General features: G+C 37.1%; 1 protein-coding gene across 1 annotated transcript; it reads right to left on the bottom strand.

Moving 5' to 3' along the window:
* Nucleotides 1–713: 713 nt before the first annotated feature.
* Nucleotides 714–15617, bottom strand: LOC113092557 (poly [ADP-ribose] polymerase 1-like). The gene is made up of 23 exons (XM_026258163.1): nt 15366–15617; nt 14599–14761; nt 14354–14469; nt 14045–14259; nt 12867–12948; nt 12093–12209; nt 11787–11963; nt 11523–11691; nt 10209–10349; nt 9739–9981; nt 8904–8969; nt 8676–8808; nt 8145–8340; nt 7688–7816; nt 7494–7577; nt 7252–7374; nt 7045–7173; nt 6847–6945; nt 5411–5563; nt 4947–5074; nt 1912–1973; nt 1686–1800; nt 714–1541 (listed from the first exon to the last, which is right to left on the bottom strand). The coding sequence occupies exons 1-23, from the start codon at nt 15486–15488 to the stop codon at nt 1460–1462; spliced, it is 3045 nt and encodes a 1014-aa protein (XP_026113948.1). The 5' UTR covers nt 15489–15617; the 3' UTR covers nt 714–1459.
* Nucleotides 15618–15852: the final 235 nt, after the last annotated feature.

The raw sequence follows: 15852 nt of genomic DNA, 5'->3' as shown, positions 1-15852 counted from the left end.
ATTCGTGTCAGAGACACACATACACAGTAACATAGTAAAAATTTGTTACATTTTGTAGTAACTAGTAGTTTAATAAGAATTCAGTAATATTACAGTTACCATATATTAGCAGCTTGTTAGTTTAGATGCCTCAACTCCTACTGATTTTAGATCAAACAACTAGATTTATCTTCATAATTTTCACAGCTCGCACAGACACATGACGTCACCAGTGTAGCATGCAAGCTAGGAATATGGAAATACTTATATTCAGGGGATGTAAATAATATTTTTGTAAGGCGTATTAAATTACAATTTTTGAGTAATGAGCCCAACACTGGTAAAACCATAGTACCATGATGCTTTTTTTGTTAATCTAGATCTACATTTATTATAGTTCCTGAAGATATAAACATTTTTACTGTGCGACTTCAAACAGGATCATAGCTATAATTAATTAGATTACTTTATTACTCAAAAGATTTAAATGCAAATATCCAACAACATACAATAGTGTATAGCTTTAAAAAAAAAAAAAAAGAAATTTGGTCAGAACAAATGCTGTAATATGAAGTCCTGATACATTTTATTTATAAATGTACAGAAATAAGCTGGTTTGGTACATTTGAGTTAAAATATCAATGTAATAAAAATCTTTTTTTCTCTGGATTGTCTCATACACAAATTATTTGTGAAACTGACCAGAAGCATCTGACAAATAAATGAGCTTCAAACATGAGCCAAAACGGTTTTATTTATGATGCAAAGACATCGTTCAGGACGGCAGCAGCTTCTTGCCACAAAACCGTAGTGGAGCAACATTTACCAAAAAACTAAAGATTACAAGTGCACGAGTACAGCATTGCTTTTAGTTTTTCATTGCCATTTTAGTTGGCCAGAGTACATTTTAGTAAGGGACATCAAACTGAATAACAAAACTGCGAAAGTAGATTTAACATACAAGAAAATCTGCCCATTCATTGGCAATTCTAGTAAAAGGTTACTCACTTATGGCAGGCTATTTGCTAGCTTACAACATTTTTTCTAAAACCGTACACTCTCTTTTTTTATATCGAGAAGACAAACAAAAATATACACTAGATATGTAACCGTTAACCTGATTCCAGGTTTAGCAAAACTATTTAAACAAAGAAAGCCTATGAATCAAATGGAAGACTGTCTACCTATCATCATTGGTAGCTTAGAAGCAAGATCTCCACAGATAACTCATTTCTGTGATTATGTATCCTCTGTTCTGTATTATGCAATATTTGCAACAATGCTGTAATACGATTTAGGTATAGCCACTTAACTCCAAACTAACAGATTAGAGCAACAGAAAATGTGCTGCCGAAGCACTAGAGAAACGATTTAATCATTTGTCAACCCATATGCTGCTTGGTCTTGGTGCTAAAGCTGTGGCAGTGGGCTTCAGTGGTGTCCAAAAGCCTGTCCACCTGGACAGATCTCATCTGCTGTCTCACCAGAGAGAGGTCTGGTAGTTGAAGCGAATCTTCAGCAGGTATTTCAGGTTAACCTGAGCAATATCATACACAATGTACCTGGAGGAAAGTTAGAGTCAAGGGAAACTGTGAAAGACAGTGAATGTGCAATTGTCTAAATATATTTGAGATTTACATTTACCGAAAACAACAGATAAACAACAGCAAGGAGGAAAATGAACAATGCAGAAAACAAAAGGATACTCGTTGTAGAGCAGACTTGTGTCTTCAGCGTTTGTGTTGATGCCTTTGCCCAGAGGAACATCCACTCCATTCAGAGATACAGTAGCTCTTGGGTCTGGAGCAGTCCTTCCCAAACCTTTATTCAGACATTAAAACATTTCTGTCAGAAACTTCTGTACTTTTTGAGCTTTGAACATTTTAAACAACAGCTTAAAAAGGTATCTTTCTGAACGAAGAGCCATCTTACCTTTTACACTGTGTTTACCCTTTGGTAACTTTGTAATGTGTGAGGCCTTTTTCAGTTCATGCCTTCGAATAGAAGAAGAAAAAAAACACAGTCAGATCTTTAGAGTAGACAATGACAAGAATGAATCAAAAAAGTGCATTTTGCAAATATACTTTGCATATATTTTTACTAATTTCAAACTGCTGACATACACTTCTGTTCAATAGTTTGGGGTCAGTAAAAAAAAAAATACAAATAGTAATAATACAAATTTATTAAATGCAAAATAAAAGACATTTTAAAAAGATTAAACTTATTTTGTAACTTATTACAAAAGCCATGTAAAATAAATGCTGTGCTTTTTGAGAAAAATGTAGTGTGGATTCCACAAAAATATTAAGAAATATTTTCAACATTGAAAATAATAAGAAAAAAATAATGATACTCTAAATAATAAACTAAAACTGCCAGTAGGTTGTGGTAAATGTCTTCATGATTAAGTCATCAAGTCATTTATTCATTCAATTGATTCGTTCAAATGGCTGATTCATTCAGGAGAGAAGTTAATGGTTCTTTATGAATGGTTCATTGAATCATTAGGCTTGTTCAACTCAAAGCGGATCATCACCATCAGACTGATCGGTGTGTGACATCAAAGAACTGCATGAGCTTAGAGAGCAGACGACTCCTTGTGCTTTTGAATCGCTCTCGCAATACTTTGATGTCACACACCGATCGATCTGTGCAGCGCCACTTCAAAGCCAATGTAGCCAATGGTTCAACGCGCCAAATGGTTCACCAAATTCATTCAAAACGGAAATGAACAGTTCTGCTTTGTCTTTATCTTCTTGTTGGCAAAATTGAGCAAAACAGACAACATTGTGTCTAATGCCGCGTTTCCACCGAAATTACCCGGAACATTTGTACCAGGAACTTTTTTTCCCAGGAACTTTTTCCCCCCCAGACCTGTTGCTTTCTGCGTTTCCACCGCGGTGTAAAGTACCGGGTAGATTAGGCAAATAGACTGGTGACGTAGGTCTGCGCGCGTTTCTCAAAACAAAGTACCGCTGATTAAAAAAAAAAAAAAAAAAAAAAAAAAAAAAAAAAAGTACGCTGATTTTGGACGTGCATCCTCGGTAGTTGGTTCAGACTTTGTGCATTCCTCTCGGGAGTGTGATGTCCGCGACGACGCAAGTCCGGTAAATCTATAAACAGCAGCGTACTTGATAACTTCAGTCTGCTCGTCATGGCTACTCCAATTTTCCTTACTGTATATTTACAATAAAACGAAATATGATATCAAATACCACTGCCTCCTTTCGTTTTCATTTAAGCATAATAACAACTGCAGAAATGTACTTAGTTCAGGGAAATGTGTATATGCAGCCATTACAATGAAACGAAATATTATATAAATTTGCCTTTTTTATTTTCATTTTAACATATAGATAAATTGAATACAGACCAAAGAAACCTGTTAGATTTACCCCGCAGCTGAATTATATGTTATGTTTAACCACTAAAGACACATCAGAATCAGCGGCACATATCAGAAGGTCTATCCCAGGAGAGGCTGCTCTCTGCGGATACATGAGGACTGAGCTCCCGCTGAACGAGTGGAGCTCACCGTCTACGAGATCGGCGAAACACATTTTTAAATAGGCGCTGTCTTTATAAATAAATCATAGATTTGAGTTTTAAACAACTACATTCTCGCCTGAAATACTTTTAAAATTACATTTCATGACACAATTACAGTAATATTTGAAAATTATCCGAATAAATGGTGGTTGAACTCAACCAATGCTGCGTGAACTCAGATCGCTTTGGCTACTGTTATTTTCCCCTCAGTATATTTACAATAAAATGAAATAGGATATAAAATACCACTGCCTCCTTTCATTTTCATTTAAACATAATAACAGCTGCAGAAATGTACTTAGTTCAGGGATAAGTGTAACGTTATATACAGCCATTACAATGAAAGAAATATTATATAGACTTGCCTTTTTATTTTCATTTTTACATATAGATAAATTGAATACAGACCAAAGAAAACCTGTTAGATTTACCCCGCAGCTGAATTATATTTTATGTTTAACCACTAAAGACACATCAGAGCCAGCGGCGCATATCAGAAGGTCTATCCCAGGAGAGGCTGCTCTCTGCAGATACATGAGGACTGAGCTCCCGCTGATCGAGTAGAGCTCACCGTCTACGAGATCGGCGAAACACATTTTTAAATAGGCGCTGTCTTTATAAATAAACCACAGATTTGAGTTTGAAACAACTACATTCTCGCCTGAAATACTTTTAAAATTACATTTCATGACACAATAACAGTAATATTTTGAAAATGTTGATCCGAATAAATGGTGGTTGAACTCAACCAATGCTGCGTGAACTCAACCAATCAGCATGTTTAGCGCCAAAGTCCCGCCCCCGAAAGTTCCGGAACTTTAAAAAAGTACCACCTCGCCAGCAGGGACTTTCTGGGGGGCATTTTTTTACCCGGAACTTTTATTTAGTTCCTGGTTCCTGCGGTGGAAACACACCAAGTACCGGACCAAGTCCCTAGTTCCTGGGTAAAGTTCCTGTGGTGGAAACGCGGCTTAAAATAATGAACTGTTGTATAAAAGAGGAGTATCACATTTGCACTCGTGTGCTCCATCTGATATTTTTTAACTACTGTATGTGATGCAAATATGAGTCACAATCTCAAACGGGTGTTTTGCCCCGTATTTTGTATTTTAGGCTCCATTGCGCTGTAAGTTGTTGCCCTGCCTCATATTAGTCATTAATCGACTGTATGAAATGGCAGATGATACTGGTAGATCTGGGGCGAGTTATTTTTAACACATTATTGTTCTCCATGATTAATTAATCTAACACATTAAACGATCAGCCCTAATATATATATATATATATATATATAATAAATATACATATTATATCTATATCTTTCTCTCTTACTGACCCCAAACTTTTGTACTCTAGAATATTAACTTGTTAAACTGTAGTCATGTTGAAACTAGGACAAAAGGAGCATCTCTTACATGTTTCCGAGGGCAACTTCTCCTAACAGGAGGAGGCCAACAGGATCAGCCTGAGACGTGTGGCAGTAGTTTGCACTCTTCGACACCATGTCAGCAAAGTAAACACCTTTGCCAAACATGTAACCTGTCTGTATTAAAAATCACATAACCAGAACAGATATGGTTAGAGTACAGTCCTATTGCCTGTGTGTCAAATGTCAACGTAAGGAGTCATGAAATGTGACCTCAGAGGATAAAATGCTTGGCACTGCCGTATCTTTAAATAAAACATGTTTTGAAGAAATGGCAACAAGTTTACAATAATTGGCAAAACTCATGAATGTTCTTGTAAATATCAAGAACATTCATGAGCACTTATAATAGAAACTGCTCCATTACAGTAATTAAATCAACAAAGGTTTTTGCATGCTCTTTTTTTTTTCCAGAGAGAAGCAGCCAATGGCAATGAAGGTGCAGACACTTACCACTGGAGCTTCAGGAGGAGCGATACGCAGACCCTGAGACAGGATACCAGCGTAGTTAGTGGTGCGGGAGCCGTGCCACAGCAGCTGCCGGTTGTGTAATTCTCTGAAGGGCCGGAAACGCTGGGACTCACCTTCCCTGTCGATCTTAAAGATCTAACAATACAAAAACGCAGTAGTCAGAGATAATAGTGTTATTTTACAGCTATGATTCAACTAATTTATGGAGCAGTGGTTAAAGGGTTAGTTCACCCCAAAATGAAAATTATGCCATTAATTACTCGCTCTCATGCTGTTCCAAACCCGGCAAGGTCTATGTTGATCTTCGGAACACAAAATAAGATATTTTGATGAAATCGGAGCACTATCTGACCATCAATAGACAGCAACACAATATGAAACTCAGAAACGTAGTGAATACATCAGTAGAACAGTCAACGTAATTCGGAGAAGAAGAATGGTTAAGTAAATACATCTTTTTTTGTTTTCTTTACGCAAAAAAAAAAAGAATTAAAATAAAATAAAGTATTCTCGTAGCATCGCAAAACTGAAGTTGAGCCACTGATGTCACATGAACTATTTTACCAATATATTAACTACGTTTCTCGACATTTCAGTTTCGTTGCTGTATATGGAAGGTCAGATAGATCTCCAATTTCATCAAAAATATCTTGTGTTCCGAAGATAAACGAAGGTCTTAAAAGGGTTTGAAAAGACATAAGGTTGAGTAATGACAATTTTCATTTTGGGATGAACTAACCCCTTAAAAGAAAGATAAGTTCATTTCCTGATAATTTATTCACTCCCATGTCACATGTTTATGTCTTTTTTTCTTCAGTAGAAAAGAAATTAAGGTTTTTGAGGAAAACATTCCAGGACTCTTTCTCCATATAATGGACTTCAACGGGGACCAATGGGTTGAAAGTTGAAAGCAGTTTCAATACAGCTTCAAAGGGATCATTTGTGGTTAAAAAGTATATAAGTTAGTTTTTTTATTTAGAAAATGACCGATCGTTTCGCTAGATAAGACCCTTATCCCTCAGCTGGGATTGTATAGAGCCCTTTGAAGCTGCACCGAAACTGCAATTTGGACCTTCAACCCATTGGTCAAAAGAAAAGTCCTGAAATGTTTTCCTCAAAAATTGAGCAAAAATATTTCATTTTGTGCAGCTGCTGATTTTGATAGGGTCGAAAAAAGTATGCAATTTTGATAACTTTGAATATAAATCAATGAGACCTTTATAACAGTACTGCAAACTCATTGCATAAAATACATATAAATACCACTCTATATTTCCCAATAATATGTCCTACCAAGATTTCATTTAAAAGCTTAGTTTTTTTATTTATTTATTTTGAATAAAAGTTTGGTAATTATAATTGTGGGGGCAAAACAAATAATGCATATACAGTAGGGTTAACAACAGGGTTAACTTCACCTCCTCAACATCCAGTGTGTAGGTGTTGTGAGTAGCAGCGTGTGTATTCTTCACATATTGAACGATAAGCTGAGCCTCACTTGATGACTGGTCAACCACCTATAAACACAACATCGGTATCAATCACTACAACAACATGACCACTTCATGGTTATAGAGATGGATACTTCACAGTTCTTCCAGTGAAAGACATTTTACCTCAATTTTGGTTTTGAGTTTCTCATAGTTAATATCGATGGGATCTTTCTTATTGTCCTCCACTCCTCCTCGTAGCAGGCTGTAGGCCACCTCGATGTCCAACAGGTTGTCCAGCATTTGCACCTTTTGCTATAATGCAACAGAATTGAGTGCAATCACATCAAGACTGTTGCGTTGACAATTTTTAAATGGTTGCCCAAGTCATACCTGTATGTAATCCGTGTTATTCAACAGTGGTGGTTTCTTCATACCGAAGTCGTGAGGTATGAGTGTGTAAAAGCGATTGGACAGATCCAAGATCTGTGCTTCTGCTGCGCTATCGGCTAAAGCCTACAGAAATGAATGAAAGCAATAAGGACGTTAGGATGAAGGAAACTGAAATAGGAAGAACTGGGCTTTTAATACATATATAGGGTTGAGATCCAGCTTTCAGAACCACTAAGACAAACCTGTTGGACCTCACTCAGGAGGGAATAAGCACTCTGGATCTGTCGCTTACTCAGTTTTCCCAAAGGCATCTTCTGCAAGTCAATCTGTAGAGGAGAAATATATGACCACAACAAATGTAGATCGTTTTAGTGCTATTTTACTGCACTTACATGTCTTACATTTTCTAAAAAATAAAAGAAAGAAGTGAACACACCTCAAACTCAACCATGGCTTTCTTCATGCTCTCCACATCAAAGATCATTCGGATGAGGTCTTGGATGGGTTTGTCCAGCTTGGACTTGGCACCTGCGCTCGCAGTTAACTTCTTCACTGCCTCCTCGTCCTAGGTACATAAACTATTTGTTTATCACTATGTTTATATTTGTAGGCTCTCCATCAGAGGATCCAGGACCCAGTAGAAAGCATTAGCACACTTCCAATGTGAAATGGCTTTAAATTATTTTAAAAAAACAATACAAAACAAGGCTTAAAATGAGCTAAAACAGCAAAAATATCAAGATGTAAACTGAAATCATATTCCTTAACACATGCCATTTTTTTATGAACCAGGTTTCTCATGATCTTGCATACCCTGGATATACTGCATGAGGGAATTTTTAAATCACGCTCTCATGTTTCCAACAGTGCTCTGGCTTGATTTCACTTCTTACCTGTCCGTAGTCTATCTCTAGAGGATAAAACTTGTTGGGGTATTTTGTGAAACTGCTGGACGCCCAGGCATTCCCAGTCTTTTCCTCATACACGCTGCAGAAATTGTCCATGGCAGAGTTCTTATCATAAAAACTGTCCAGTTTGTTTCCCCCAATGGTGGTGCCGACTCGACCCCACGACCTGAACACCCAGTATCTAAAAAAAGCAGCATAAGCATGCCCAAGACAAATTAGGTCAAATAAATAAAAGGTCTTTTTTCACATAAAAAGTGTAAACTGAACTGATTCATATCCTAAATTCACACTTTTATTAGAGAAATACCTTATGGGAAACATTTGCAAAAAAAAAAGCAGCTGTTGGTTAAAATGCTAACTGCAAAGTACTAACTATTACATCAAAGAAACTTGTATATACAGTATGAAATTGCTATGGATTATCTATATTGTACAATTAAATTGGCTGTCTAATAATGAACAAGTTCTGTGTTTGGGATAAAATGAAGTATATGTAAGAGGAATCCAAATGCTTACTGTTTTTTGACGTCATCCTCCAGCAGCTGTAGTTTGTAGTACGAGTTCGTCCCTCTGACGATGTCCACCAGACCCAGTGTGGCACTGTAAATCTTCCCATTCTGATCCAGAACGTGAGCACAGTTTTCCAGACCTGAGCAATCAATTCATGATTAAGGCACTGCACAAACTAAGTGTAGTGAACAAATCCAAACAGAACATCCTGACTGAAAAATGAGTCCGTCTCACCTGAGTCTGGATCAACTGCTGCCCCTCCTTTCACGGTCAGTTTCATTTTCTTCGATTTGCTTCCACCTACCGAAGTAAGAAAACAGGACCGTTATTCAGCAAGTGTCTAACAATCCCTTTTAAGATTTACAAATAAAAAATCGTCTATGCATTTGAGCGTATATATGTATTGAACGTATATAAATGAAATTTGACAATTAAAAAGGTTTTATCAATCCTAGAACAAAACTACAACAACTTCAAAAGAAAAACACATTTTATTTCTTAATGCATGTCTTAATGTTTTCAAAAGTGGATAATATATACCGTATATATATATATATATATATATATATATATATATATATATATATATATATATACACACACACATACACACACACTTGCTTATTACTAGCATATTTGCTGTTTATTAGTACTTATAAAGCAAATATTGATGCCTTATTCTGCATGACCATATTTTAGATCCCTTATTTTTACCCATCCCATACCTACACTCATCAACTACCTTACTAACTATTAATGAGCAGCAAATTAAGAGTTTGTTCAGGAAGAATTCTTAGTTAATAGTGAATGTGCTTCCATTATAATATAATAATTTGAATCATATCACTTCCTAACATGTTTCACCTAATAAAATCCTGCCTAAAATCATGTGCCATATTAAGTTTCACTCTGAAACACTATTATTTAATTTAAATGCATTATTAATATAATTGAAAGTCTTTCAGTAAAACTTAAGTAATTAAATTTAATCTTATGCAGGTGCATACAGGAGTCAAATATTTGTTCTTTCTGTCTATGTTTTTCAGGAAAATGGAAATGCCTCTCTTACCTTCTTCCTCTTTGACTCTGCCGGTACTCTTTGAGGACTGAGCGCCAGTGGATTTGGAGGTTGGGGCTGCAGCCTGGGACTCGACTTTAACTTCAGCACCCCAGGGTGAGATGGCATGCAGGGAGATGAGCTCCTGGAGGGCCTTGCCGGACCCCTTGATGTCAGTGAGGAAGTCCTCTGCCACCACACGCACACCTGCGTCCCTCACCTCCTCCATCTTCTTACTCATTTTTTCAATCTCCTCTGAGATACAAGAGTAATGGATGCCAACAAATAAACAGGTTAGCAAAAAACCGGAAGGGACAAATCGGCAACTACAAGCAGGACACCTAGTTAACAAACACACCTTGTTTTGTACGGAGCATCACTTATTTTAGTCAGTCTGCAAACATGCAAAACACAATATCTGTCTACTTGGACAGCATGGGAGCTCACTAAGGTTTGGAAAAGAGTTAGAGAACATCACTCACTCTTGCTGCTGAGGCACAGAGCAGCTTTGTTGGCAGTGCCTGTGATTTTTCCTCCCAGTTCTTCCACTGCATTTTTCAGTTCATCTTTGTTCTTTCGAAGTTTTCCCACAGCCAGTAGCTTCAGTCCTGTCAGAGGCTTGTCTAGATGATACGTTGAGAAAAACAAAATTTACTCATAAAAATTGAAAGAGCGTTGCATCATAGTAACCACTTAATGTGTTTGCCAAAGGATCAGTTTTTAAGAGAATAATAAATAAAACTAGCTGCAGACCCAAGCAACTGTCCAATATCTGGCCATTTTGAGATCAGCCGTTTTTCCATTAACACATTTTAAAATGTTTCCCCGCCAGCATTTTTGAAAATAAGTTGCCAGCCACCACCAGCAATTTTGAGGATTTTCACAAAAATTTGATGGCCTACAGTATATTTAGCTGTATGAATATCTTGAATGTGCAAAACACCAAAATAAAGATCAAAGCATCTTCTCTTAAACAAAAAATTTGTTTTATTCTAGCTTAAAGCACAGACACTTTTTTATTATGCCACTGCCGCCCATAATAGGAAGTTCACATTCACACATTACCAGAAAACACCAGCAGAGACTAAAGAGCTTGATAACAAGAAGCCAAATTAGTACAGATTCTAAATGAGAATTGTTAATGATACTGTTAATGTCCACACAGCTGATATTGTAGTTTGGTCAAGTTGTGCACGAAAAAGACACTGTTTTTCTGCACTTTAACTTTACACGTCTCTGTCATTTTTTATCTTACTTGCAAATTTCAGCAAAAAAACTAAACTAGCAAACTAATGTTTATTTTTAGGCCCAGTCTGGAGCCCTGAAACATCAAGATGCAAATAACATTTTGTCTCTGTAATTTATTAAAATGAATAAAACAGCCACAGTAGCCTCGTATTGTCCACAACTTTTATTTTTCACGTTTTTCTTTATTTTCCCAAATAAAATTTGATGCTGTACTAAAGTTAAAACTATTAAAATATGAATCTAATAAATCAGAAAAAAACTATATATAACAAAGAAAAATTAGAAATGTTTCTATTTAGCTTTAAAACTAAAATAAATAAAATAACAGTGACAAAAGCACATACAATTCCTAAAACACTGTTGCAAATTGACCAGAAAATACACATTAATCAATTACTGTATGAACTTTAACTAAATAATTTCACTAATTTTGTGTGCATCTACCTTGCTATCATTATTCGTGTGGGTATCCACTGTTCAGTAACTTACAATGATTGACCACTAAATAAGCCCCAGTATTTCTCAAGGTTTCTCTCGGAGTCACTGACCTGCAGGCACCTCCGTGAGGTTCTTACTGGTGGCAGTGGACGCGCTCAGGCCGGCTGAGGTCACAGCAGCAGCAGAAGGGGCGGGGGCTGCAGGAGGGGCATCTTTGGGAAACACACGGTCCTGCCGTTTAAACTTAAACTTCTTCAGGAATGGAATCTCACTGAACTCCTGAGGAAGAATGACATTTGCAGGACATGTTAGGTGCTGAAATGCACCTGCATGCAGATGTGAATACCCAGATACCACAGATCTACAGCGCTTACCTTAGGAGTGACCCAGTCTTTGCGATCAGGCGTCTGAATCTTGAATACACACTTGGTCCACGCAGAGATGTTTCCAGTACAGTAGTACGCATCACTCTTAAACACAAGCTGTCCTTTGCAAGTCTCACAAGGCTTCAAGGACCCAAAAGCCATGCAATCTGAAAGCAGGTCTATGATCTGTCAATTAAATAGACACATTTCATAAGAGAAATGACACACAAATATTGAAATGACGTTTGATGCTGCTATTGAAACTGACAGTGGTCAAATCAGCACGTCAGTAGTTTTCCTGTTTTTCACACTTACATTTGACTCCCCAGAGGGAACTTCCTGATTGTTGGCAATAAGCAGCTCCTTCATGTCATTGACAGAACAGAATTTCTTCAGCTTGTCCTTAATTCCCCAGATCAGCTGGCTTTGCTCCTAGAATACATCAGGAACCAGACAAAAGCATATTCAGACTGATATACTTTTTAATTTATGGAAAAAAACTAAGAGCAATCAGCTAAAAGTCTGGGGATGTCGTGGCCTAGTGGTTACAGAGTTTGACTCCTAACCCTAGGGTTGTGGGTTCGAATCTTGGCCTGGCAATACCACGACTGAGGTGCCCTTGAGCAAGGCATCGAACCCCAAACTGCTCCCCGGGTGCTGCAGCATAAATGACTGACCACTGCTCCGGGTGTGTGTTCACAGTGTGTGTGTGCACTTTGGATGGGTTAAATGCAGAGCACGAATTCTGAGTATGGGTGAATGACACGTCACTTAAAAGTTGGGAGAAAACACTATAGTCTCATTTCTACAAATAGCACAACTAATGTACCGGTAATAAAATTATTAGGTTTCTTCTGGTACTAGATAAATAACTTATTAATGCAAATAATAAAGTGTATTTGAATAAATAAAAATTCAGTAATTCCATATAATCCTGTTAAGATAATAAATAGATAGGCTAATCAGCAAAAATGTAAAAGCGTGCACCAAAATCTCTACATTATATTGGTGCAAATTCATTTGTTACTATAAGCAAAAGTTATCCATAATAATCCTAGCCATAAGAAAGATATCAGACACAACTCATACCTTGAGTTTCAGCTCCAGTTTTTCATCATCTTTCTTCTGTTTCTTGGAGACTTCTCCATCTACATCATCCATCTTTCTCTTCCTGAGAAAGAAAAAAAACAACCGGATGCATGAGCATAAAACACTTTATGAAAACACAATGTGTTGCATTTATATCCTAAGGACATAATTTGAAAATTCAGTTCTTTGCAGCGGATTCTGAAAGGTCAGCTGTAGCTTTCACTTGCTATTTCTTCTGCATAATGATGCTACATTATACAACTTACCATTGACCCAGGCAAGTAATAACCTACACAGCTTTGTTATGATTAACTAAAGCTATTACAACTCAATTTTTTAAATTGAAATAAAGATTGAATAAAATAAAATACAAATATTAGATAAAACAATCCTAAAAATTTAATTAGCAATACTGCCACTGTAAGTAACTGAAATACAAAAGCTAAATATAAATATATATAAAAAAACTAAAAAGCTGCAAATATAAAAGTGAAAGCTAATATTAAAAATATTAGTAAATAAATACTATCTTTAATATTATATAAACAATACTGAAATAACACTTGTTAGCTTTGTCTATATTTGTAAGTAGTCTTGTAATAAGCAAGTTAAATGTACAGTCATCACCACAAACTCTTTCAGGGTGTCCAAATGTACATACGTGTACAATTTAAAGTCTAAAACTATGCTAACCAAACACAAACAAGAGCATTCTTCCCATTAGAATGAAAGGCTTATAAAAGCCCATATCACAGCTACGGGTGAAAAGTGACACGGGGATAGAGAAAATAAATTAATATATATGTGGCATCTTTTGCTAATGGGTGCAAGAACTTTCCCCAGGTAGATCCAACGACGACAAATGCATTGGCAGAACATAGGCAACGAACATCAAGCGCTGAGTGTTATCTCAAAGCAATGATACAGAACATACATGACAAAGGTTTGGTAGGTACATTAATATTTACAGCAGTTTTTAAATAGATGTTTGGTAGCCAATTAATTGGAGCACGCCTATCTTTTAAGCTGAAATTGCTACACAAACCTATCCAGTAAACATAAATAGTTATGCAGATTTTTTTGTAAATCTGAATAAACAAGTCAAAAGCATCCTAAAGCGGTGCATATATAGTTTAATGCAACATGACAGCAACCTAAATAAGAAATTGCAAGCTCACCCTTCATTCTTCACTGCAGGAAGTCTTGTCTTCAGCTCCTTTTTGTCTTCATCTCGAAGAGCTGCGAATCCTTTGAGCTGGGAGGCGCTGTATTCTGGTTTAAACAATAGCTCCTCACGGCGACCCACAAAGCAGCCCGTGTGGTACCAGCGATCGATTAGACCAAGCTGAGGTTTCTCTGGGTCCACCGTCTTCTTTGACACACGGATGTGGTCCTGAACACCAGCAGGGAAGAACAGATACACTTATAACTAACTTGTTGTGTTCAAAAGCATCATTTGTTTAACAAAAGGTAATGCAAAAATGCACCTTTTCGATTTTCTGATCACAGCCCTTGCAGGTGCTTCTGTTGGATTTGGCGTACTCCACTGCAAAGTCATTCAGTGTCTTCTCTCCTTTAGCTGCTCCCTTCTGCTCTCCTTTCCCTGCAAAGCAATGAGGATCAATGAATTAATGAAGACTTAGTGACTCAAGCCTAACCACTTTGCAGCCCATATGGCAAACTCAACAAAGCAAAATCTGTGCTTAGGTTAAAAGGAATATTAACAAATCACCTTCTGTAGCACCTCCGCTCTCAATGGCTTTCTTTACTTTTTGCTGGTCATCCCAGCGGAGATCAGTAAATCCAGATATGTCAGAGGGTGACTGTACTGCAGCCCGGAGCCAAAAGCAGGAAAAATGGTGCCAGTGGGGCACTTTGCCATCAAACATGGGAGACTGTGGAACACAGACAGGTGTTGGACCATTAAACAAGAAATAACCAACTGAATACAGCAACCGTGTTATGCAGCAATGCATGAAAACTGAAACTGAAAGCACATAACAACATAACGTCACAGCGGTCACCAAACTGGTTAGTTCCGGTCCTATAACAGCTGAAAATGTACAGCTTAACAGATCATGTCTAAACAAATATTGGGGTTTAAATACATTTTAATACAGTGCTCTTTCTTGTCTATGGTGTTTCAGTAGTCAGTCACAACAACCAAATGTAAACAACGAGTTTAATAGGTCATAAATGCATAGACATGAAATTAAAAACAGACATGACTTCACAAAACATCACTTAAAGCAAATGTAAACCGATGACCATAGGAATTCAGTGCTGATTTCTAATATTCTTTCCTTCCTTGACTGTGCACCATTTAAACTCCTCCTGGGCCTGAGATTCATTTCATGACATCAATACATTCTCTTGTAACGTTATATGCAATCGAATCGATTACACCTAGAACATAAATGCAAAACACAAATGCATTTCCAACACCACAGATGTTATTGTATCAGTTACTATTGCCTGAAGTTGCACACAATTCCTCACCTGCACCATAATGGCCATTCTCAGCGAGTCTTTTGCTATGTTTTCTTTGCATTTCTTGCAAGAGGCGCGTCCGCTTTTCGCATATTCGGCTTTGTAGAGCTTGTCATCCTGTGAATCAGCCATTCCTCCGTTTATAATTGTAAAAAGCAGAAGTTTCCAATCTAACTGTGGTCAGAAAGGGCAACAACTACAACGCAACAGCGGCGCTCAACCCGCGTGCAGAAGCACCCGCGCAGAATACCAGCCCAAACCAATCGAGTCTACATTCCTCTAAAGTGGTTAGTTAATCGAACTCAGAGCTACTGGCGAATACCTGTAGTGTTTAATATTGAAATTCAACACTGCAATTTTATAGCATCGTTTTAAACAACACAACATGTGTATCTCCATATTGGTAAGAAACAGAGTCGATATGTTTCAATTATAACTTTAATAAATTATTAATTCACTCGTAGAAGTCCATTACAAAAGATACCATGGTAAGCAA

The sequence above is a fragment of the Carassius auratus genome, unplaced genomic scaffold, assembly GCF_003368295.1.
Source record: "Carassius auratus strain Wakin unplaced genomic scaffold, ASM336829v1 scaf_tig00214657, whole genome shotgun sequence".
Classification (NCBI taxonomy): Eukaryota; Metazoa; Chordata; class Actinopteri; order Cypriniformes; family Cyprinidae; genus Carassius; species Carassius auratus.
Note: the sequence above shows the minus strand (reverse complement) of the source record. Positions and strands in the feature narration are given on the sequence as shown.